The sequence below is a fragment of the Giraffa tippelskirchi genome, chromosome 4 (assembly GCF_054371585.1).
Source record: "Giraffa tippelskirchi isolate mGirTip1 chromosome 4, T2T-mGirTip1v1.2.pri, whole genome shotgun sequence".
NCBI classification, from domain to species: domain Eukaryota; kingdom Metazoa; phylum Chordata; class Mammalia; order Artiodactyla; family Giraffidae; genus Giraffa; species Giraffa tippelskirchi.
In genome coordinates, this window is record NC_137278.1 from 6,317,811 (window position 1) to 6,340,806 (window position 22,996).

The window sequence follows — 22,996 nt, forward strand, 5'->3', positions numbered from 1 at the left end:
TTCCAAGTCTCCTGCTTGGCAGGCAGGTTCCTAACAACTGAGCCACCAGGGAAGCCCAGCACACAGTAGGGGCTCCATAACTGTTTGCCTGATCAGCTAGAGCCATGTGCTCCCGAGACAGCAGCCCGCCCCATCCCAGGGTGCTTGGCCAAGATCTCTGCCCCCAGTCCCAGGCCCCCAGCCCCTGGCAGGTTAGAACAGACTCTGCTCCCCTGCCAGTCCTGTGCCTCTGAGCCCAAGGTCACCAGGCCTCTTCTGTGCACTCTTCAAAGGACAGGGTCCTGAACCATGAGCCCACCCCACCGCCCACCTCTGGATATTCGAGTGGTTTCTCCAAGTCCTTTGAAGTTCCCTCACCAACCCAAAACCACTCCACTTCTCTCACCGGCACAAAGCAGAATACTCCTCCTCTGATCTTGACCCTCTGCTTCTATTGATATGCCCACATCACTGGCCATGCTCCAACCCTCAGCTTCCCAGGGCCCTAGGCTCCCGAGGGCCCAGGCAACAGGAAGATGGTATCTCAGCTTGGTGAAGCTGGTCTCCCCAACCCCAGGAAGCCAAGGCCTCCTACCTTGATGGACCACAGCCCAGGATGCTCAGGCTTAAAGGCCACGACCTTGGCGGAGTCAGGGATGCTGAGGAGCACGTTGAGGCCGTCATCCCTCTGCAGGATCCTGCCTGTGGAAGCCCCAAGACCTGCTCAGCCCCCGACCCTTTTCTGGGGTTGGCAGAGCCCCCATCCCCAGGAACCCACAGCCCTCCAACACCAGCCTCGGACTTCCTAGAGGAACTGACAAGAGGCCTTTGGAGTTACCCAGGCCTCTCCTTCCTCCGGCTCTCCATCTTCATCCCTCCCCAGGTGCTGGCTGTATCCCTGGCCTCTGGACCAGAGTACCCAGGACATCCTTGGAGCACTACGGCACCAGGCAGCCAGGTCCAAATCACACAGACCCTGGAAGACCCTGACGAGTCATCCCACATCCCAGAGCACCCCCTTCCCATCTCTACACTGTGCCACTAATTCTTGCCCCACCGACTCTCCAGGCCACTGAAGAGAGAATCCAGGAAAGATGCCATGTGAATCTGGCAGCCTGGGGACTGTCATCATTTTAACTCCCCTCGCTGGGCTGCTAATGGCCTCCCTGCATCCTTACACACCATAGGCGCTTTTCTGCCCTCCACTCAGCATCTCCCATACCCTCCACACTCCTGGAGTCTTGTGTCCAAAATCCCCCGGCCTCCTCTCTGTCCCATCCTGGACTTTTATTTCAGTCTCACGGCCAAGGAGGAGGCCAGCCCTGGGGCGCACATACCCAGCGGGTCTCGGACTTCAATCTCGGGCCCTGGGCCACTCAGGGAGATGGTGACCTCCTTCAGGCTGGGGTCGAAGGGGATCTTCCACGTGTGCTCACCGCCCTCCTTGTGGTCCGTGGACAGCAGGTGCACCTTGGAAGCCTGGATGGCTGACTCCACCCACTTCAGCACCTGGGACGCAGGAGAGAGAGGCTGAAGCCAGCAGGTGCCCGTGATGCCTTGCTTGTGTCTGGCCCACTGGAGGTGGGTCCCTAGCAGGCTACCAGCTGTGTCCAGCGTCTGGTCCCCCGGTGAGTTTTAAGCAGCATGCAGGCTTTCCAGGTCACTTGAGGCCGTCACAGTCCCCACTGCCCTACACTGGACCTGATTCACACATCACTTCCCTCTTGGCCTGTGGTCTCAGAGCTGTGACACCTGAATGAAGGCATCCAGAGGACTCAGCTCAGAAGGAGCAAAGGGCACCCCTCTGCTGGGATGATACCCCTCCTTCATCACATGGCCAATTTCTATGACATCCATCACTTCCTCCAGGAAGCCCTCCTGGTGCTTCCTACACACCAATGCACCCTGGAAGTCCAGAATCTCCCCCAGAGCAATGTGATTCACCATTCCTGCCCAAGGGCCCTCAGACCACAACCCCCACCAGGCACCATGCTCTCTAAGTAGGACCATGTCTTCAAGTGGACAGTCTCCTCCTGACCCTTATCACAACACTGAGAAATCTAATATCCTTGGTTGTACAATTGCTTATTCATTCTAAAGTCTTATGTTTGGGGAACTCCCTGATAGTCCAGTGGTTAGGACTCCATGGTTTGACAGCTGAGGGCTGGGATTGCATCCCTGGTCAAGGAACTAAGATCCCACAAGCCTTGTGCATGGCATGGCCCAAAAAATTAAATTAAAATAAAAAAATACTAAAATCTTATGTTTGTGACAAGTCCCATTGAAAAATCAGGTGACAGATAACTCTCCAGAACATCATACTAGTTAGGCACACATTTAGAGTATGATTTCAGGAGGTTCTCAAATCCCCTCAAAGACCATCCCCCTAAGTGCATGGACCCCATATTAACAGCCCTGCATCCACTCTAAGATGGTCTCTGCCTGCCTGCTAAGTCACTTCAGTTGTGTCCCACTCTTTGCGACCCTATGGACCGTATCCCACCAGGCTCCTCTGTCCATGGGATTCTCCAGGAAAGAATACTGGAGTGGGTTGCCACGCCCTCCTCCAGGGAATCTTCCTGACCCAGGGATCCAACCTGCGTCTCTTATGTCTCCTGTCTTGGCAGGTGGGCTCTTTACCACTAGCACCACCTGGAAGCCCGAGATGGTCTCTACTAAGCACAAAATTATCTTGTTTCTCCAAGACTTACCACGGTCTCTAAGTCCCTCCGTTCTCTGGTTCACCCGTTCAACCTGACCCAAGGTCACGATGCTCCTGACGCCCCCATGTTTGCCGGGCTGGACCCTCGCCCCGTGCCCCCCTGGGCAGCTCCCCGCCCCCCACGCTCTTCTCTTTGCAGAAATCCCTGCCTCTTCCTCAGCAACCAACTCCTGGTTAGATTCACGCCCGTCATCCCTCTTGGCCTGGGAGTCCCATGCGGGCAGAGACCCTCTGCCGTGGCCCAGGCTAAGTGGCTGTGCAGGGTAAGGGTTCAGGACATGTGCTCACTGTGTGTGACACAGCAGGGCATACACCTTTTGAATAGGGTCCTCAAGCTCACCTCACAAATGCTCAACTCCACCCAGCCCCCACCCCAGCTCACACCGCCTCTTTAGCAATAGCTGAGCCACCCAGGTTCCAGTAAGAAAACCAAAAAAGAGGGAGGGGGGAACCTCTCCAGTCTTGAACCACCTCTTTTCAAGCCAAGTTACGTCAAGAAGCATCCTGTGCAAACCCTAAAACAGAATCAAAATAAAACACGAACTGACTGTACAACAAATTGATACCATAACCCCAATTTGAGGGAAAGGATTAGCTCCAAGTAAATCAGAAACCGAGGGGTTCCACTGTACTTTCTCAGTGAGAAGCACCCTGAGGACAAAAAAGGAAAGTGCAAAGAAACCTTTATTTAGTAGTTGGCAGTTGGCAGAACTAGTTGTATTGTGATTGTGAAATCGTTTTATGTCTCCAAGAGGAACTAAAGAGCCTCTTGATGAAGGTGAAAGAGGAGAGTGAAAAACCTGGCTTAAAACTCAATGTTCAAAAAACTAAGATCGTGGCATCCAGTCCCATCACTTCATGGCAAATAGAAGGGGGAAAAGCAGAAGCAGTGACATTTCATTTTCTTGGGCTCCAAAATCACTGTGGACGGTGACTGCAGCCATGAAATTAAAAGACGCTTGCTCCTTGGAAGGGAAGCTATGAGAAACCTAGACAACATATTCAAAAGCAGAGATATCATTTTGCCAACAAAGGTCCATACAGTCAAAGCTATGGTTTTTCCAGTAGTCAGGTACGGATGTGAGAGTTGGACCATAAAGACGGCTGAGTGCTAAAGAACTGATGCTTTTGAATTGTGGTGCTGGAGAAGACTCTTGAGAGTCCCTTGGACTGCAAGGAGATCAAACCAGTCAATCCTAAAGGAAATCAACCATGAATATTCATTGGAAGGACTAATTCTAAAGCTGAAGCTGTAATATTTTGGCCACCTGATGCAAAGAGCCAACTCACTGGAAAAGGCCCTGATGCTGGGAAAGACTGAGGGCTGGATGAGAAGGGGATGATAAAGGATGAAATGGTTGGATGGCATCACCTACTCAATAGACATAAATTTGAGCAAACTCCGGGAGACAGTGAAGGACAGGGAAGGAAGCTTGGCATGCTGCAGTCCATTGGGGTCACAAAGAGTCAGATATGACTTAGCAACTGAACAACAACAATAACAATCAGAACTAGCCATACTGTGGTTGTGAAACCATTTTATGTCTCTCGTAGCATAAAGCAAGGAAGGAAATCTCAATCAAGATTTTTTTCTTATGGCCAAGAGAGAGCTGCAAGGATTTTCTTTAAACATAAATTTATTCCAAGTCAATTTAGAACCCAGTGGTTTCTAACTACTGTTTTCCACCAGAGTTGCTTGAAGAAATGGCTGATTTCGGGTCTGGGGCAGGCAATATACAAGAAAAGCCTAGGACTACTGGTAATTTCATAAAGCAAGGAAGGTCTCAAAGACTAATGGGGACAGGCAATTCCCTGGTGGTCCAATGGTTAGGACACTGAGTTTTCACAGCCAAAGACACAGGTTCAATCCCTGGTCGGGGATCTAAGAGCCTGCAAGCTATGTGGCAAGGCAAAAAAACAAGACTAATGGAGACCTATCAGAAGGATATAGGAACCAGCACACAAGAGCTCCTGTTGGCTAAATTTGGGAGACTTTGAGCCTCCAAAACAATAATGAATTCAAACCACACTGAATTATACAATCTAAGGTTAGTCACTCAGTCCTGACTCTTTGTGACCCTCTGGACTGTAGCCTGACAGGCTCCTCTATCCATGGAATTTTCCAGGCAAGAATACTGGAGTGGATAGCCATTTCCTTTTCCAGGGGACCTTCCCGACCCAGGGACCAAACCCAGGTCTCCTGCATTGCAGGCTTATTCTTTACCATCTGAGCCACCGGGGAACAACCATGTAATCTACGTGCCACAAAAATACTCAAAAAAGAAAATCAAAATTCAGAACAATAAAACCTCATTTGCCACCAATAAAAGCAAATTCTTAATTAAAGAGAAAGAAGTGTGATCTCTAATTTTTCAGTAGGAATCGTGACTTCAGAGGAACCAAATCAACCAAATCACCCCTTTGGAGAAGCAAAGGCTCTTCTTAGTGGGAGAACGCCCATTAACAAATGTGGAAGGAATGATGCAATTAGTAAATCATCATTTTGCAACCTCCTAGTAAAATAATTGTTTCAGGCAAGCATCTTCAGTGAATGCTAAAACCATGAGATGAAAAGCTCCTGGGGAACTAGAGCTCCAGAGTGATCCCACCGACCCCTTGGGTCAGAAAGGAAAAAACAAAGGCTTGCAATGCAGAGAGCTGGCTGTCACCACTTTAACCTACCAAACTGGTCATCAGTAACGGGGACAATCAGACATCCTTTTCCTCCTGGTGTGATGCATAGAAAACACACACAGAGCTCCGAGGACGAAACACTCAGCCGCAAATGTCAGTCTCCATCTGATTAGTCATTCAAAGCTAACTTCCAGGCTCAGACGATAAAGAATCTGCCTGAAATGCAGGAGACCCGGGTTCGATTCCTGGGTCGGGAAGATCTCCTGGAGGAGGGAATGGCAACCCACTTCAGTATTCTTGCCTGGAGAATTCCATGGACAGAGGAGCCTGACAAGCTACAATCCATGGGGTCGCACAGAGTCGGACACGACTGAGTGACTAACACTTTCACCTTCCAGTTTAAAGGGAGTAAAGGAACAAGTGGAGGAGAAACGAACAATTTAGTGACACCATAAGGAAACAATCAGATGAATCCAGAACACAGGACATTGTATAATCAACGCCTCTCCAACAAGTTAGTAGCGTGAAAAAAGGATGGATCCCCTCCAGATTTAAGGAAACTTAACAGACATAACAACTTCATAAAATGCACAGCCCTTGATTAAAACCTGATTTAACATCTTGAGGACAAATAGAGAAATTTGAATATGGACTTGGCATCAGATGATACTTGCAAAGTACTATTCATTATTTAGGTGGCATCATGGGTTATGCTGAAGTCTATTTTTTTTAATCCACACTGAATGATTTATGGATAAGGTGTCATGATTCAACAAAAAGTATAGAAAGAGAAAGATGTAGCAGCTGGAGCAAAAATGTGAATTGCTAAATCTAGATAGTACTTTTTTTTTTTTACTTTTCAATATCTTTGACACTTCTCATAGAAAATTTTTAAGTAAAAATCATCTAAAAGGACAGAGTATATCTTTACAAGTATGACTTTAAAATATACCTGAGCAACCATAGTGCTATCCTGTCGCTTGCCAGCTCTAATCAACTGGAAGTGACTTCTTGGAACGCTGTTTGGAGAAATTCGAAGCCACATTCAGACTCAATTAGAAAAAGGTCTGTAATTGATTAGCAATGTCTGCCATGGATATGGAATTAGAAAGTGGTGTCTGGCATGCTACATATTGGTCATCCTTGCTCTAAACCACAGTTCTTCAGCTCTGCCTACCACGTGATCTTCCATGGAAGAGAAAGGGAACAGAAGGGAATTGGAAGAACTGATCAAGATTTGGAAAATGACTACGTTTTGCTGAGACCGAGCTGAAACATATGTGCCTAGATTTTACAGCTAGATTTCAGTTATCACGGGACAAGAATCCTGTGTTCTGAAACTCTTCTGTTTTTATGTTTGGAGCTACTTCATTCTTCTGTTTTTGCCTGACTTTCTAAATAATGTTTCTCTTAAAAAGATCCCACCTGTTTGGGTTAAGAAATGAAGACAAGGTTATTCGTCCGTGTGGGGGTGGACGGGATGTAGCAGCCAAGTCTCCCAGCTAGAAAGGCGCACAGAAGCTGGCCAAGTAAGTGAGGCAGCTCCCCCACAGCAAAGCAACAGCTCTGTGGCCATTGTCCCCTTCCCCGAGGCCAGGCCTTGTCAGGGGTCAGGAGGAAATCATAACCGAGCAAAGCTGGCAGGAGGTGGTGGCAGCGCCATTTCACAATTACCCAGACGCATCCCACACCCGCTACTGTGTTGCAACTGTCATGACAAGCTCTTTCTAGGATGTTTTGATGGAGAGAAGATGCCCAAGAGTTCAGGCTACTGAACCATGGAGAGAGGGCTGAGATGGGCCAGAAGGCCAGTGACCCCATCAGGAGGCAGCCCACCCACAAGGGCTGCCCTGTAACACATCACCGCTCCGGAGCTGGGGGTGCAGACCCTCTGGCCCACAGCAAGGTCAGACCCCCGCAGGCCTAGGCCTGGGAGCAAAGCCTGCTGGACCCGGCGATGGCTCTGGGGCTCAGAGAGGGATCTAGGGACACTCCTGAGCAGAGAGGCTTCATCAAGCAGGCTTAATGTTTATTTGCGAAGGTAATGACTTCCAGATGTCGGTAGGACCAGGGGGCCTGGGAGCCAGCAATGCGCTGGGGCTCGTTTCTGTGTCACTGATGGGGAAGGAATGAGAGAATCTGGCGCTGCTACCCTGGCCAGATGGTTGCTGCTCAGCCCTTCACAGCAGATAAATCACCACCACCACCACCACCCCCAACCAAAGCTCCTCCTGGACATCTGACAGCCAGAGAGGCTGAGGAAGCTGGGGCAGTGAGGCAGACGCGGGGTGGGGTGGGGGGCAGTCACTGAATGGACCTCAAGAGCCACGGATCAGAAAATTGAGGGCCTCTGCCAACTGGGCTTCATGGGGCACTGTCCCCAGGCTCTACCTTCCTGAGAACCTTATCCCGAGAGTGCTGTTACTCTTGCGGGGGGCTCCCTGGACCCCTGGGAGTGTGCACTCCCCATCGAAGCACAGGACCTGGAGATCCCGTGGCCACCACTAACTCTCACCCAGGGCTCCCTCCCAAGGGTGGGTCTTCCTCCCACCCTCGCCACCATCTCTCCAAGCAGGGGTCCTCATGACCCAACTGTGAACATGAGGAAACGGAGGCCCAGAGAGGTTAAGTGTCATGCTCGAGGTCACATAGCAGACAGATGGCAGAGTTGGAATGGAGTCTGAAGCCAGCATGTGACCTGACTCCCCCTCCCCCCGCCACCCCGACTCCCCGGGGAAGGATCCAGGACGGGGTCACCTCCAGGGCCTGTGTCTCCTCACCTGTTAATTCCACCTTTCCTCCCCCTCCCTCCCTCACTGTCTGAGGGATCAGTTCACCTTTCCCCTGGTTAATGCCCACCCTCACTGGCCATCGAAGGATGGCAAAAGCTCCAAAAGACCTCTGCCAGTGGGGAGAGGAGCTTCACCTTCCTTTCGTTCCTCCAGAATCTCAAAGGCAGAGAAAGGTAAATGCTTGAAAGCATGAGATCTAAGCTTGATGGACTGTCTCTCGGTGCCCTGCACCTAAAGCTGCCCTGGCGTGTAGTAGGTGCTCAATAAACGAAGAGAAACGTGAGTGCAAAATGCGCCACTCCTGCCACACCGGACATGCTCTGAAAAGTTCAAGGACAAACACAGGCAGGGTGTGGGCACTTTGGCAACTTTTAGCCGGGCAAAGGCACCATTCCCTCTCTCCTGGGGGTGGAGGTTGGTGGTGACCATTGCCAAATGTCTGGGGACATCTGGAAGGGGCCAGGCACAAGGTATGAAGCTGACAGATCATGGAGCTCTGTCCAGGGAGGGGAGGGACCCAGGGGCAACCAGCCCTGCCCATCGGAGGTCCCAGTGCATCAGACATGTGCTGCCCGGCCAGGCTCCCACGGCAGAAGGCTGGCACCAAGGCCAGGAGCCAGGGGCTTGCCCCAGGTTCCATGCCCTGAGTGAGAGGCTTGGAGAGACCAGCCCCACACCTGAGCAAGCCATCCTCCACCAACTCACCTGCTGCCTGAAGTCTGACTTGCCCCTGGCAGGAACCCAGTTCCCAAGCAACTGCCCAGATAAAATGCACCCCTAAACAAGGACCAAGCCATCACTCCACTCTGAAATGCTTCCCACCCTCGGCTTGGGCTGCTCGGTGCCAGAGCAGGCTGACATGCCAAAAGAAATAAATCCTGGCGTGTCGCAGAGAACCATAAACGCCATCTGTCAACAGGGAGTGAAGACGCTAACCTAAACACGGCCCTGGAGACGTAAATATACAGCACACGGGCTGGCTGGAGGCCACGCCGCGGCGGCCTCAGAGATGCTGTTCCTCCCACTCTCCTCTTCCTCCAGCCCGAGGGGCCCTATGTCATCGACTCGCCAGGTGTCTATGTCCATCGACCTACCAAGCGCCTGCTCCACGCTGGAGGCTGTGCCAGGTGCTGGGGACACAGTAGTAAATGGGACCTTAAGGGCCCTGCCCTTTGGGATCTCACAGCCTAACGGCATTAAATAATCGCACGGTTGTAAAATTATGATTATATAAAGCCCCCCAGGGAGCTTCGAGGAGGGTATGAAAGGAGACTTAATCTTGACAAAAATCGAAGAAGGCATGTTTCCACTCAGACTAGAAAGATGAGGAGCCTGGGGAGGAGGAGCTGGAAAAACCAGCTGCATGAGCAAAGGCCCTGAGGCAGAAAAGACACAGGGCATTGAAGAAAGAGCAGAGAGGCGGCAGCAGCAGGCAAGGTGGGGAAACACAGGCGATGGGCTGGGAGAGACAGAACTCAGGTCAGCACCTGGACAATGGGGGGGACCTGTCGGTCGGATTTGTTCTAGAGGATCCAGTGGGATGTAGGAGCTGGCTCACACAGGCTCAAGACAACAGATGGCAAGCATCACTTCCCATGCTCTATGACTTTACGACGGCAGCTTGGAATCAGCCCAAGGAGGAGTATTTACACCAGGGAAATGGGCATTTTTGTTCCTTCCAGAGAGAGATGGTCGTGAAACATTTACCAGCATGCCACTGGAAGGATGCTTCTGGCTTCTGGTGGGGAATGGACGTGTGGGGCAGAGGGAGAGCTGAGAGAGACCTGAGCAACTGACGGAGCCTGGAGGGGAGGGAGGGGGGTACCTGCTCCAAGACCGAGACCAGGACACAGACATCCAGTCAGCTGGGCCTTCGGCGGCCCTGCACGTCGGGCCACAGCGTCAAGCAAGCCCCTCCCTGCCAAGTCCCCAAGCACGGCTGACTGTCCCGGCAGCACAGCCTGAGTCTGACGGCCCCAGTGCTCCTCCAGCCACCCCTGGGCTCCTCGACTCTGGGGAGAAGCTCCCCTTAACATCCCTACTCTGCCGAGCTTTGCTAGATCCATGCTGCCAGCCTGGACTTGCTGGGGATCCCAGGTTAAAACCCAGGATATTCCTTCAGGCCCCACGCTTTTTTACCAGCAAAACAGAAACCTGCAGCACCTACTTTGGGGGTGAGTGAGAAGGTTCTACAAGACGATGTCAAAAAGCCCTGAGCACCAGGCCTCCTGCTGCAGGGCGAGCACTCAGCACTGCTCCTGGAAGCCAGCTGACGGGCGGAGCCGCCCAGGGACGCAACGTGTCGGGGCAGGCTCACCTCGGTCACCTGCTGCTTGTCCAGGTGGAACACCTGCCCAGAGCTGGTGGCAGCGATCTCCTCGTAAGCCAGGTAGCCAGGGTGGGTGCGGTCACCACAGTCCCCCGTCAGCACAAAGACTACCTAGAAGACAGATGGGCAGCCTGGCTCATGGTGTCCTCACCACCTTCAGGTGTGAATAGGGGGCCTGCAGACCAGGAGGGAGTGACCTGGAGGAAGCCCTGTCATCTCTCTGGGCTCGGGTGATACACCTGTGAAAAGGGAATGAGAGTTCCTGCCCCGTGGGGGTCAGGACTGATGCAGGTCACGTGCCCATCACAGGGCCAGGAATACAGTAGGAGCCCTTGCAAAATCTACAAGGAAGGGAGTGAAATCGACTCTGCTCCAAGTGGCCCCCGGACACCGCAGAGCTAGAAGAACCTTGGAGAACCCGCCTTTCTTCTAGATGAGAGAATAAAGGCACTCTCCCATCCAGAGAAGAGTCCCAGCTCTCGAGGTCTTCCCCAGGGATTCCTCCCTGCAGCACCACTCCCGCCCCCACCTCCCCCACTACTCGCTGTGACAGCCAGGAGCCAAAGCCCCAACGCATCTTCCAGACCCTGAGACAATGGGTGAAGAATGACAGACGGGGAGCAGAGGAGACGCCAGGAGGAAGATGGATCGCCCAGACTCGGACGGGGTGTGAAGGGAGCGGAGCGGTGTGGTCTGTATCAAAAGTGGGCCCCCGCCAGGGAGGCGTGAGCCTGGAGGATGGGGCCGGAGCATGAGAACACACTTGGACTTCGCAGCCCAGCTCCACCAGTGGGCTGGCCAGCGCGGCTGGTGGGGACTGGAACCCAGGCTGTGCAGGAGAAGCCCCAGCTCTGCTCTCCCGGCGGGGGCTTGGGGCTGCCCTCGGAGACCCCAGCGGCCCCTGGAGCCCCTGCCGGTAGCTCACCTGTGACTGTTTAAGCTGCAGAAGCCGCAGCACCTCGTCCTTCTTGTGGTAGTCCTTGGCGCGGGCGTCCGAGAAGACGTAGATGAAGGAGCCGGGGTTGGCCACCTCCACGGCAGCCTTGATGGCCCCCAAGCTCATCTCTGGGCAGTCCCCGCCTCCCTGCAGAACAGGGCGGGTCAGCAGCTGCCGTCCACCTCCTTCACGTGGGGCCCACCCGGGGAGGTGGGAGGAGGGGCATCCCCTTCAGCGGCTTCTGTCCCGCCTGTCCAGGGGCCCCTAACCCTTCCCTGAGACACACCCGCATCATCTATCATTCATTCATTCATTCATTCCTTCATTCACTCACTCATGCCCCAGGGACATGGTCCCTCCCATGGAGTCTGGCTGGGAGGCAGACTTTACATTAATAAACATGACACAGTTATTTAATTACCATGGTGATGAGTGCTACAAGTGGGGGAAGAAGGATGGAGCCACAGAAACATCTAACAAGTACACCAAAAAAGGCATGAGTGAGCCAAAGTGTGGAGGACAGGGGGTAGAAGGGCCACAGGGAAGGAGAGGGGAGGGGTGGGCAGAGGCAAACATTCAAAGCCGCCTTGTCAAGCCTTCTCGTTAACCTGCCCGGTGCATGCCTGCATGCTCAGTCACTGAGCCGTGTCCAGCTCTTTGCAACCCCATGGACTGTAGCCCACCAGGCTCCTCTGTCCATGGGATTTCCCAGGCAAGAATACTGGAGTGGAGTGCCGTTTCCTTCTCAAAGGGATCTATCTTCCTGACCCAGGGATCGGACCCAGGGATTGAACCCAAGTCTCTTACATTGACAGGTGGGTTCTTTATCACTGAGCTGGGAAGTGATATCACTGGGAAAACCAAACCCACCTTGGAGTCAGTCCCAAATAAACACACAGCCCTCCCTCCCCACTCACAAGCCGGGAGCTTTCTGCCTCCCCAGGTTTGCACACCCAGCACCAGAATCAGGATGTGCACATGGTAACCTCAGTAAAACGCTTCTCTCCTTGGTTCACTCATTTGTTCTATGTGCCGGGCCCTATTCTGGGCCCTGGGGGACTTGGCAGTGAGCTGGACACATCAGAGAATGCCCTGCATTCAGAAAGCTGGCAGGAGGAAAACAGAGGCTGTACCAGGGTATTCAGTGTGGCCAAAAAGCCCTGGTGGCCATGGGATGTCTGACCCAGGCTCGGGCTGGGTTTGGGGGTCTGAACTGACCTCTCTTGCCCCTTCCCTGGGGCTTCCCAGGCAGTGCTAGTGGTAAAGAACTTGCCTGCCAATGCAGAAGACATAAGAGACACAGGTCCCATCCCTGGGTCTGGCAGATGCCCTGGAGGAGGGCATGGCAACCCACTCCAGTATTCTTGCCTGGAGAATCCCATGGACAGAGGAGCCTGGTGGGCTACAGTCCATGGGGTAGCAGAGAGTAGGACACAACTGAGCGGCTTAGCATGCATACATCTTCCCTTAGCTGTCATATACCCTCTCCTTCCAACCCTGCATCCATGCGGTCAATAAGAAGACCTACTATGTGCCAGGCACAGGGACTCCTGTAGGTACTTGGTTCACAGAATAAAGGAAGGAACCCCAAGCAGTATGGAATCTCCAGGACCTCCAAGCTGAGGGGGAAGCCCCAGGCAGAGCTGGGTGGCAGGTCACTGTAGGAAGCACCATCTTGGCCCCAAGGTGTGGCAATAACCTGGGCCTCTGGCATGGACTGGGATGAAGGGCACAGGGGTCAGCAGCCAGGGGCGGGGCAGCCCACCTGCACGTAGAGTTCTCTCAGCTCCCTCTGAAACACCACTGGGTCCGCCGTGAGGGTCACCGGGCCGATATCTGTAGGGGAGAGAGAGAGGACCAGATGGGCTTGACCACCAGATGCACAACCTCTGTGGACTGGGCAGCAACTGAGAGGAGCCAAGGCCTGGACCTCAGAGATCCCCACAAGGCGGGGAGGGGCGAGGGAGCCCCTGCCAGGGTCAGATCTGGAAGAAAATATTTGCAAACGAAGCAATTGACGATGGCTTCGTCTCTGAAACACACAAATAGTACATGCAGCTTAACATCAAAAAAGCAAACAACCCAATCAAAAAGTAGGCAGAAGACCTAAACAGATGTTTCTCTAAAGAAGACGTAGGGATGGCTAAGAGGCTCAACATGAAAAGATGCTCAACATCACTAATTATTAGAGAAATGCAAATCAAAATGACAATGAGGTATCACCTCACAATGGTCAGATTGTCCATCAACAAAAAATCTACAAACGATGAATTCTGGAGGGGGTGTGGAGAAAAGGGAACCCTCCTACACTGTTGGTGGGAATGTAAAGTGATACAGCCACTATGGAGAACAGTCTGGAGGTTCCTCAAAAAACTAAAAGTAGAACTAACATATGACCCAGGAATCCCACTCCGGGGCAAACCCCTGGAAAAAACTATAATTCCAAAAGATACATGTACCCCAATGTTTATTGCAACACTATTTCCAGTAGCCGGGACATGGAAACAAACTAAACGTCCATCAACAGAAGAATGGATAAAGATGATGTGGTACATATATATAATGGAATGTTAGCCATAAAAAGGAATGAAATTGTGCCATTTGCAGAGACAGATTCCCTGGTGGCTCAGCAGTGAAGAATCCGCCTGCAATGCTGGAGACACGGGGAGACTCGGGTTCAGTCCCTGGGTTGGGAAGATCCCCCGGAGAAGGAAATGGCAACCCACTCCAGTGTTCTTGCCTGGAGAATCCCATGGACAGAGGAGCCTGGTGGGCTACAGTACATGGGGTCACAAAGAGTTGGACACAACTGAAGTGACTCAGCTTTCACACAGGCAGAAACTAACACAACATTTTAAAACAACTATACTCTGATTAAAAACGTTTTTTTAAAAAGAATTGTACTCAAATGTTCATAGCAGCTGTATTCACAATAGCCCAACACTGGAAACAAGCCAGCTGTCCATCAACTGGTGAATGAATAAACAAACTGCGGTACATTCATGTAATCAATGTAACTCAGCCAGAAAACAGAACAAGCTACCAATACAGGCAACCAGATGGATGAAACTCACAGATACAGTCTTGCACGAAAGAAGACAGACACAGAAAAGTGTCTACTATATGGTTCCATTTATAGAAAGCTCTGGAACTTGCAGAATTAGCTAAAGCTGAAGTATGTCAGAACAGGGATTGTTTAGGGGATAGAGAGATCAAAAGAACTGTCTGGGAAGGCAGAAGTGTTCTATACTGTGATGGAAATGTGGGTTCCCCGGGTGTATCCATTTGTCAAAAGTGTAAAGCAAAGATTTGCAGTATTTCAATGTTTGTAAATTTTACCTCATAAAAAAAGAACCACGAAAAATGATCATCGTTGAGTGGGGGAGTGGAGTGGGGAAGGAGCTGTAGAGGAAACAAGAACGGCAGGTTTTCAGGGTGTTTGGTGTTGCTGGGGGGTGGGGATATATCCACGTGTGCGTGCTCCATCGTGTCAGACTCTTCGTGATGCCAGGGACTGCAGCCCTCCAGGCTCCTCTGTCCGTGGAGTTTTCCAGGCAAGAATGCTAGAGTGGGTTGCCATTTCCTTCTCCAGGGGATCTTCTCAACCCAGGGATCGAGCCCACGTCTCTTGTGTCTCCTGCACTGAAGGCAGGTTCTTTACCGCTGAGCCACATGAGATACAGGGATTCATTACACTATTCTGCTTACTTTGTATATACTGGAAATTTTCCCTAATAAAAAGTCTTTTATTAAAGAGACGTCACTGAAAGCCACAGCTAACATAAGACAAGGCGACAAGTGCATGAACAGAAACAGAATTCCAACTCACCATGGGGACATGTGCACAGTGGGGGTCTTGCAAGGTGATGTGGACATCTGATTTCTTTAGGAAATAGTTCATCTGAGTTCTTGGTGAATTCTAGTAACGGGCTATTTTTAGTTCAAGAACTCTAAATTCCAATCACTCCCTAAAAAATATTCCCGTACTTGGCAACTCGTCAACCGACCTTAGTTCTTAGAAAATGAAGCGCATGGAATCATCCGGAATTCATCCACGGTTATCAAGGAAGAGTTTGGACACCAGCTTTTCTTCTGCAACCACAAGTCTGCTCTCTGTATCTGGGAGTCTGTTTCTGCCTCATAGATATATGTTCATTTGTGCTGTAGTTTAGATTCCACATATAAATGATTTCACATGGTATTTGTCTGACTTTCTTCACTTAGTATGATAATCTCTTAGGTCTGTCCATGTTGCTGCAAATGACATGACTTCATTCTTTTCATGGCTGAGTAAATATATATATATATATATTTTTTTTTTTTTTTGGCTGAATATATATATTTGGCTGTGTATATATATATTTATGCCACACTTCTACCCGGTGGCCCCTCCCTCTCTGCTGTATATTTATTCACCGTGTCCAACGCCTCCTTCTGCACCTGCTCTGGCCTTTACCAAGTCTTCTCCACCGCCTCCCTCCTTCTGAACTCTGCAGTGACTAATTCAGCCAAAACCTTGGCCTTTGACCTCAGACGGGCTTCCCTGCTAGCTCAGCTGGTAAAGAATCCACCTGCAGTGCAGGAGACTCTGGTTCAATTCTTGGGTCGGGAAGATCCTCTGGAGAAGGGATAAGCTACTCACTCCAGTATTCTTGGGCTTCCCTTGTGGCTCAGCTGGTAAAGAATCTGCCTGCAATTTGGGAGACCTGGGTTCAATCCCTGGATTGGGAAGATTCCCCTGGAGAAGGGAAAAACTACCCACTCCAGTATTCTGGGTCTGGAGAATTCTAAGGACTGTACAGCCCATGGGGTCGCAAAGAGTCAGACATGACTGAGCGACTTTCACTTGACCTCAGACAGATCTGATTGGAATTTTGGCTCCACCGTTCTCCTGCCATAGGGCTTCTCAGAGCTTACTACACAGTTTCAAGCCTCAGTTTCCCCATCTGTAAAACGAGGCATTTCTCCTCGCTGAGAACCATCATTGTGAGAATCCAGTGAAGCCAGGCAGGGAAGCACCATATGCTTGGCTCAGAACCAAAAGCTCAGCAACTGGGAGTTGGCCCTGATGATCTGAACATGTGATTCTTTGATCTTCCTTTTCTTTTCTTTTTTTTAATTTTATTGATGTATAGTTGATTTACAGTGTTGTATTAATTTCTGCTGAAAAGCAAAGTGATTCAGTTATACATATGTATTCTTTTTCATATTCTTTTTCATTATGGTTTATAATGTACTTAGTGTGTTTAGCCCCTGAGTCGTGTCCGACTCTTTGCAACCCCATGGATTACAGCCTGCCAGGCTCCTCTGTCCATGGGGATTCTCCAAGCAAGCATACTGGAGTGGGTTGCCATGCCCTCTTCCAGGGGATCTTCCCAACCTGGGTTTACCATAAGATATTAAATATAGCTATCTATGCTATACAGTAGGACCTTGTTGCTTATCCAGGGATTCCCCTGGTGGCTGCAATGAACGAGATCCAGCTTCAATCCCTGGGTTGGGAAGATTCCCTGGTGAAGGAAATGGCTACCCACTCCAGTATTCCTGCCTGGAGAATCCCATGGACAGAGGAGCTTAGCGGGCTACAGTCCATGGGGTCATAAAGAGCTGGACACAACTGAGCAACTAACACTTTCACTTTCATACATTCATTTAAAAATACATGACATTAATGATACTGACATTTCCTAAGCACTTACTGTGTATCAGCCCATGTGCTGAGATGTTGCCTGTATATTATTAGCTCACTGAATCCTCCCTCACATCTGGCAAAGCAACTCTTACCCACATTTCTCAGAGGAGAAATGAAAGCCCAGAGAAGCTAAGTAACTTGCCCAAAGACACACAACCAGTAAACAGCAGAGCTAGAATATTAGTTTTGTCATTGCTGTTCAATCACTAAGTCACGTCCAACTCTTTGAGGCGCCATGGACTGCAGCACTCAGGCTTCCCTGTCCTTCACTATCTCTTGGAGTTCGCTCAAATTCACGTCCACTGAGTCAGTGATGCTGTCTACCCATCTCATCCTCTGCCGCCCCCTTATCCTTTAGCCTTCAATCATTCCCAGCATCAAGGTCTTTTCCAATGAGTTGACTCTTCCCATGAGGTGGCCAAAGTATTGGAGCTTCAGCTTTGGCATCAGTCCTTCCAGTGAATATTCAGAGTTGATTTCCTTCAAAATTGAATATTAGCTTAGGCCTGAACAACTCCAAAATCTGAGTTCTTGACAACTGCTTCCTATGGAACTGTACATAGAAATTCCTGACATGAGAAGGGAATTCTACCAAGCAGAAATCATTACTCTTATTTTTACACATAACTTTCAAAATGTTCATGCATATTTGTAAATCTTATACAAATGCGTACTACTTGTAGCAGAAGTTCTGTTTATGTATAAATAACATACTCTTTTTAACTTGATTCCTTTCAGTGAACAACATATTGTAAGCATCTCTCCAGAAGGTCAAATACTCCGTTCAAAATCATTTTTAATGGCTACAAACTATTTCCTTTGGATAAATGTCTAGTAATGACTTGCCCATGTTGTTATGTTTCCAATTTTCATAATGAGCAACATTATTAAGAACATCTTTATCTTCATCACATTTAAGCACTAGTTCCATCGTTTCCTTGGGATACACTCCCATAAGCAGACTTGCTGGGCCAAAGGGAAGGGCATTTGTAAAGACTCTGGATGCAAATTCAGTAACACCATCATCGTCCTCCTTATCCCCAGACACTCCTGCCTCTGACCCATCTACTGTCAACGCCAGAGGGGCCGCCTCCATGGCCAGGTTTGCTCATATCACCCCTGTTCAGGAATCATCGGCAACTGCTCCTTGCCTGGAAACCAAGAGAAGCCTCTGCAGTGCCCAGTTCTTTTTTCAAAACGTGATATATATAGTCTTATTTTATTTGGCTGTACCAGGTCTTAGTTGCAGGACTGGATCTTCAGTTGCTACCTGGCTGTAGTTCCCCAGCCAGGAATCAAACCTCGGCCCCTGCATTGGGAGCACCAAGTCTTAACCATTGGACCATCAGGGAAGTCCTAGTGCCCGGTTCTGAATCTGGGAGGCCCTGCCCCCTCCATCACAATCTATAAGAAGGAATCTCTCAGCCTACCTGACAGTTCCCAAGGCTGGACCAGTGCTAGGCTGATCACATTCCCTCCCATTCACAGCATCATGAGATAGAGGCTTATCATAAATGTGCTCCAGTTGGAAGGACTGCCCTTTCTTCTGCAGTCCATCTGTTTCCTTCTTGGGGAGCTAAGGGTCACTCTTTCTTCCATGGAAAGATCAGCTCAGTTCAGTTGCTCAGTCATGTCTGATTCTTTGCAATCCCGTGGACTGCAGCACGCCAGGCTTTCCTGTCCATCACCAACTCCCGGAGCTTGCTCAAACTCATGTCCATAAAGTCAGTGATGCCATCCAACCATCTAGTTCTCTGTCGTCCCCTTCTCCTCCTGCCTTCAATCTTTCCCATAATCGGGGTCTTTTCTAGTGAGTCAGTTCTTCACAAAAGGTGGCCAAAGTATTGAAGTTTCTTGGAAGGATAATAGTAGTCAAAGGGAATTGATTCTCTCCATGGTTCTACTTGTCAAGTTAAAATGTAGGTCATCAGCTTCCTCTGGGATTTCCCCTCATTTCTCTTTTTTTTCAGTTTTTTTGTTTTAAAACAACTTTACTGGGTGGAGAAAACCAAAATGGGCAGCCCTGTAGTGGAAGGTGGGGAGAATGCCAGACCTACAGTCTAAAGTCTGACTTTCCATCATCAAGTCTGTTCTGAGATATTCTGTACTGAGAGGAAAGAAGATTCTTTGGGGAATTGCCCAATCCCAACTCCCCCACACCCCTCAGCAACGTTCCCCAACAGGAACCACCTCATCTAACCTCAGGGTGTCTCAGCCAGGGATTGTATGGCAAACACACGACACAGGAAATGTCAGGAGCCCTGGAGGACCCCCTGGGCTGGAGATCCCTGGAAAGGACTTTAAGGATTCTGTGTTAGTTTTCTGTTATTGCTATAACAAATGACTACAAACTCAGTGTCTTGAAACAACACACATTCATTTCTGGAGGTCAAGAGTCCTAACATCAAGGTGCTGGCAGGGCTGTGTTCCTTCCTGAGCCTCCAGGGGACAATCTGTTTCCTTGTCTTCTCCAGCTTTTGGAAGCTTCCTGCATTCCTTGGATCATGGTCTTTGCCCTCCATCTTCAAAGCCAGTAATGTAGCATCTTAAAATAGCTTCCTCTCCTGCTCTGTCATCGCATCTCCTTCACTTCTTCTGATTCTCCTGCCTCCCTCTTAGAAGGACCCTTGTGATTACAACGGGCCCAGCCACACAATCCAGAGTCATCTCTCCATCTCAGGATTCCTAACTTAGCCACTTCTACAAAGTCCCTTGTGCCATGACAAGTTCTGTGGGTATCTGGAAGGCATTATCTTGCCTACCTCAACCTCCACCATCCTGTCTCCTTCAAGAATGGGCTTGGACCCCTAGGTTCATAGCAGGACTATTTACAGCAGCCAAGATACAGAAACAACCTAAATGTCCACTGACAGAGGAGTAGATTTAAAATATGTGGTATATATACACAATGGGATACTACTCAGCCATAAAGAAGAATGAAATCATACCGTTTGCAGCAACATGGATGGACATAGAGATCATCATAATAAGTGAAGTAAGTCAGAAAGAGAAAGACAAATAACATATATCACTTATCTGTAGAATCTACAATATGACACAAATGAACTCATCTATGAAACAGAAACAGACTCACAGATATAGAGAACAGACTTGTGGGAGGGGGAGGGGCTGCAGGACAGAGGGATGGATTGGAAGTTTGGGATTAGCAAATGCTAACTGTTATACATATGATGGATAAGCAACAGGTCCTACTGTATGGCACAGGGAACTATATTCAATATCCTGTGATAAACCATAATGGAAAAGAATATATAATATGTATAACTGAATCACTTTTCTGTACAGCAGAACTTAACATCACAAAGTAACCATACTTTGATAAAATAAATTTTTAAAAAAGAAATGGGCTTGGGAAAAAATGATTTGACTACCAACCTATGTGCCAAACATAACAACGTTGAGGGTGAAGAGATCTGAAGACCCCAGCTTCAAAAAGATGGCGAAACTGAGGCCAGAGAAGGGAAAGGAGTCCTTCAAGGTCAAGTGGGAAGATCTGGCACAAGAATTGATTGACTACGTCATGCCAACAGTGATCCCTTCTCTTGTTCATCATCGTAGACCTCCTGTCAACCTCAGTGTCTGGCACGTGGTAAGTGCTTAATAAATACTGTCCAAATGAGTAAATGAACAATCTTTATTTACTCATAACAAATCCTGTTAGAGTATACTGTTTGAGCAGCCTCAAGTCAGGACCCAAGTTTTGTTTATCTTTCCATCCTATGCCCAGCACAATGCCAGGCATACAGTCAACACTCAGCAATTATTTGCTGGATGCGAAGCCTGTCTGATCCCCAGGCCCCCCATCACAGCATGCCTCTCGCTGCCCACCACTCAGAGAAACAGATCCAAAACGAGGTAGGAAACCAAAGGTGGTTTTTCAGGGCATGCAGAGGAGTTGGCCATATTAAGGGAGAGCTGGCCAGATAGACAAAAGTGTGTATCATTCTTCTTGAGGTAGAAGACAGGGCATTTTTAAAAGCTCTGCCCCAAGTTCTGAACAAAGAAGGCCCTCCGGGGAGAGCACACCTACACACACAGACACACTGATGCACAAAACTAGTCTGGTTTCCTCCTTGCACTGAACAAATAATCCTCAAGCCACCTCTGGGCGCTGACTGTTACTGACCAGTCCCATTATTCCAGGGCTGGACCAGCTATCAAGATGCCCAGACAGGGATGGGGGCACGAAGATCTTCTTTCCACCTGTCCTCCTTGCTGTCTGATTGTCCTCCCGCCCACCCATCCATCTACAGCTCCAGGCAGGGAGACAGAGATGGATGCCTTCTTGTCTTTCTCTGATGCTGGTCCACAGCTTTATTTTTCATTCCTGACACTTGCCGCAACATCATCACTCACCATCCCTAAGCTTCCAGGACAGGGTGCTTTCAGCAGGGGGGTGATTTCAAGATCTGCCTTTCAGCAGAACAGAGTGAGGTACCAGGACAGGGCAGGACACCCGGCATGTCTCCATGTGAGTCTGCCCACTGAGAGGGCTTCTTAAGCTCCTGTCCCTCTCCTTCCCTCACAGGGTCCAGGCAGGTTTGGCTCTGGATAAAAAGCCCTTCCTAGCATGATTTGATGTGGATGATGGTGGTGGTGCTGCCGATGCTGATGCTGGTGATGATGTTGATGATGATGGTGGTGGTGACGTTGATGATAATGTTGATGCTGATGACCCTGATGATGATGATGTGGTGGTGGTGGAGGTAGAAGTGGGTGATGACCCTAGCAGCAGTTTCAATGCATTGAGCCCTTATTATTTCACAGAGTTTAGCTCAGTCCTATTAACAGTTCCCTGTTAGAATTGAGGATGCCAAGACCTTGATGAAGGTCATACAACTCATAAGCGGTAGTTAATATCTGTACTAGTTTCCTGAAAGTATTAGCTGCTCAATCGTGTCCAACTCTTTGCAACCCTGTACGGTAGCCCACAAGGTTCCTCCATCCATGGAATTCTCCAGGCAAGAATACTGGAGTGGGTTGCCATTCCCTTCTGCAGGTTATCTTTCCAATCCAAGGATCAAACCCAGGTCTCCTGCATTGCAGGCAGATTCTTTACCGTCTGAGCCACTGGGGAAGCCCCACTAGTTTCCTGGGATCACTATTAATATAATAAAATATCACAAACTTGATGACTTTAAACAACAGAAGTGTATTCTCCCACATTCCTGGAGACTAGAAGTCCAAAAACAAGGTGTCAGCAGCCCATGTTTTCTCTGAAGGCTCTTGAGGAGAATCTGCTCCGTGCCGTCTTCCTCTCCACCTCTCCTGGTGCCGGCAATCCTCGGTGCTCCCTGACTTGTAGACATAGCATCACTCCAGTTCTGCCTCCATTGTCGCAGGGCCGCCTCCCTGTGCCTCTCCTCTCCTTATAAGGACACCAGTCACATTGGATTAAGGGCTCACTCTACTTCTGCATGACTTCATCTTGACTAATTACATCTTCAATTACCCTGTTTCCAAAAAAGGTCACATTTTGAGGCTCTAGGAAGGACAAGAATTCTCTGAGGACCATGTTCCATCTAGAATGATGTCCCAATGCACATAATTGGCTCCAAAGCCACCTAATTGGCTATACCGTCTCCCAGAATGATGGTGACGATGATGATAAGGAGAGCTACCATTGTTTTGATATTTATTAAGCGCCCAATTCTGTTCTAGGCACTTAATATACATTTGCTCAGAAAAAAAAATATATATATATAGCAACCTATAGCCTCCTATTTATTATCTCTGTTTTATAGATGAGAACTCGAGGGCTAGGAAGGGAAAGCAAACTTCTCAAGATCTTACAATGAGGAAGTTGCAGAGATGGGATTCAAACCTGGGTCCGTCCGACCCCAGATCCAAGCTCTCAACCACGCATGAAGCTGCAGACACTTGACACTTA

The 22,996-nt window shown here is 49.5% G+C and overlaps 1 protein-coding gene across 1 annotated transcript in view; it reads right to left on the reverse strand.

Annotated features, from left to right (window-relative positions):
* The window catches only part of HMCN2 (hemicentin 2), a 170,601-nt gene that overhangs the window by 132,818 nt on the left and 14,787 nt on the right, over positions 1-22,996 (reverse strand). The window contains exons 2-6 of the mRNA XM_081594769.1: positions 13,159-13,229; positions 11,382-11,540; positions 10,445-10,567; positions 1,317-1,488; positions 575-681 (exon numbers count right to left, since the gene is read on the reverse strand). Of these exons, the coding sequence (XP_081450895.1) occupies positions 575-681; positions 1,317-1,488; positions 10,445-10,567; positions 11,382-11,540; positions 13,159-13,229 (632 nt within the window). The remainder of the gene's footprint in view (positions 1-574; positions 682-1,316; positions 1,489-10,444; positions 10,568-11,381; positions 11,541-13,158; positions 13,230-22,996) is intronic.